Here is a 1,521-nt window from a genome sequence, read left to right on the forward strand (position 1 = left end):
CTGAACCAGTGGAAAAAGAGAAAGGGGCTATCTGTGAAAGGAGGGAAGAGTTTGAACTCCAAGAAAGACAGAAAGAGGGAGAATACGTGCTTGAATGGGGAAAAAAAGCAAGAGGAAAAATCGAGCAAATAACAAAGTATCCGGACATCTCTGAGCCTGAGACAGTTCCTTCCCCTGGTCCGGTAAGCCCAACCGAGCCAGGAGTCCTTCGAGAGGCAGAATATGACCGAGAAGATAAGCAGGGCCTTTTGTTCAGGGAAGCAGGCTTGCCTGGCTCCATGAGCTACGAGAAGGTGGAGGTGGTGGAGTCCATCGAGAAGTTTTCAGATGACAGAATTCAGACGTACGAAGAGACAGCGATGATTGTGGAGACAATGATAGAGAAGACAAGCAAGAAGAAACCGGGTGACAAAGGCTCTTAAGTGACAGACATCCCCTTGGTAGTCAACTTGTCTGGCATAGTTATTAAATGACTGGTTTTTTTCCTGACCTAATGATACAGTAGTGAGAGTTTTGCTGTTTGGTATGGAACAGATTGATACCTTGATGGCAGTTCTGTCTGACGTAGGCTCATCTTTGGCGCAACAACCGTTAGAACACTCCAGGGCAACAAGAAATGGGCACATCCTATGCAACTGATTTTCATGATTAGGACAAGTTGGAAGTAATGATTCTAACAGAGCTGCCTGGCTTTCCACAGTATCCGGCACAAATTTGCGTATTCCTCTACTGCTCCTATAGCTGCCGTACAATTTCCCATCTCTCAAACCCCCGCAAATGTTAACTTGTGACATCTGGTTCATTTAATAAAAGTTTTGCCTTCTACCGAAGATACCCACTGTGGGTTTGTGTTGCCTTTACCGCTGACCAATAGTCCCTACTAGTAAATGTCTCCTGTCTGGGTGTGCAGGGGTTTTTCCAGGGGAAGGCCTGGAAACCTGTTAAAGAACCTATTCCACGTCTCTCTCATTTACAGTCTTTACACAGAGATGAGCTTGGCAGACTGGTTTTTTTCCTGATCTAAAGATCTGTATTTGAAATAAACTCTTACTGCCTAACTTCTCAAAATAAAACTTGGACTTCCACCAGAGTGGGGGATAAGTCTTGTAAAAGATCCGGAAGGCGTTAGTTGTCCTTCACCAACACAACTAAGGTATTTACGAATGCCAATAGGCTTTTGAGCAGACCGCGGCTGTCTCGAAAGACTGTGTGGTTGGTGTTCGTCCTGTTCAGTATTTCCTCAGACTGTAGCATTTTACAGAGTTTAATACTGCCATGGGATCCTGCCACAGCCCAGTCACCTGCACTCCCATGGAACTCCACAGGGTTGCTGGAACAAGTGGTGCCCTCCAACGTCCCCGTGTCTGGGGAAGAAAAAAGCGACAGTTCTGCAATAGCCTCTTGGAGCTTCTGGAAAGCTCTGACTCAGAAGAAAAAAAACCCCAAACCAAACCCAAAGGAAGACAAGTCCTTCACTTGCATATGTGAAGTATCAAGCAGTGCTTAAAGTGCTGATGCATC

The 1,521-nt window shown here is 45.8% G+C and overlaps 1 protein-coding gene across 1 annotated transcript in view; it reads left to right on the forward strand.

Moving 5' to 3' along the window:
* BFSP1 (beaded filament structural protein 1, filensin) overlaps positions 1-422 on the forward strand; it is a 19,467-nt gene extending 19,045 nt beyond the window's left edge. The window contains exon 9 of the mRNA XM_010142691.1: positions 1-422. Within this exon, the coding sequence (XP_010140993.1) occupies positions 1-422 (422 nt within the window).
* Positions 423-1,521: the final 1,099 nt, after the last annotated feature.

This window comes from Buceros rhinoceros, unplaced genomic scaffold (assembly GCF_000710305.1).
Source record: "Buceros rhinoceros silvestris isolate BGI_N320 unplaced genomic scaffold, ASM71030v1 scaffold3439, whole genome shotgun sequence".
Taxonomy (NCBI): domain Eukaryota; kingdom Metazoa; phylum Chordata; class Aves; order Bucerotiformes; family Bucerotidae; genus Buceros; species Buceros rhinoceros.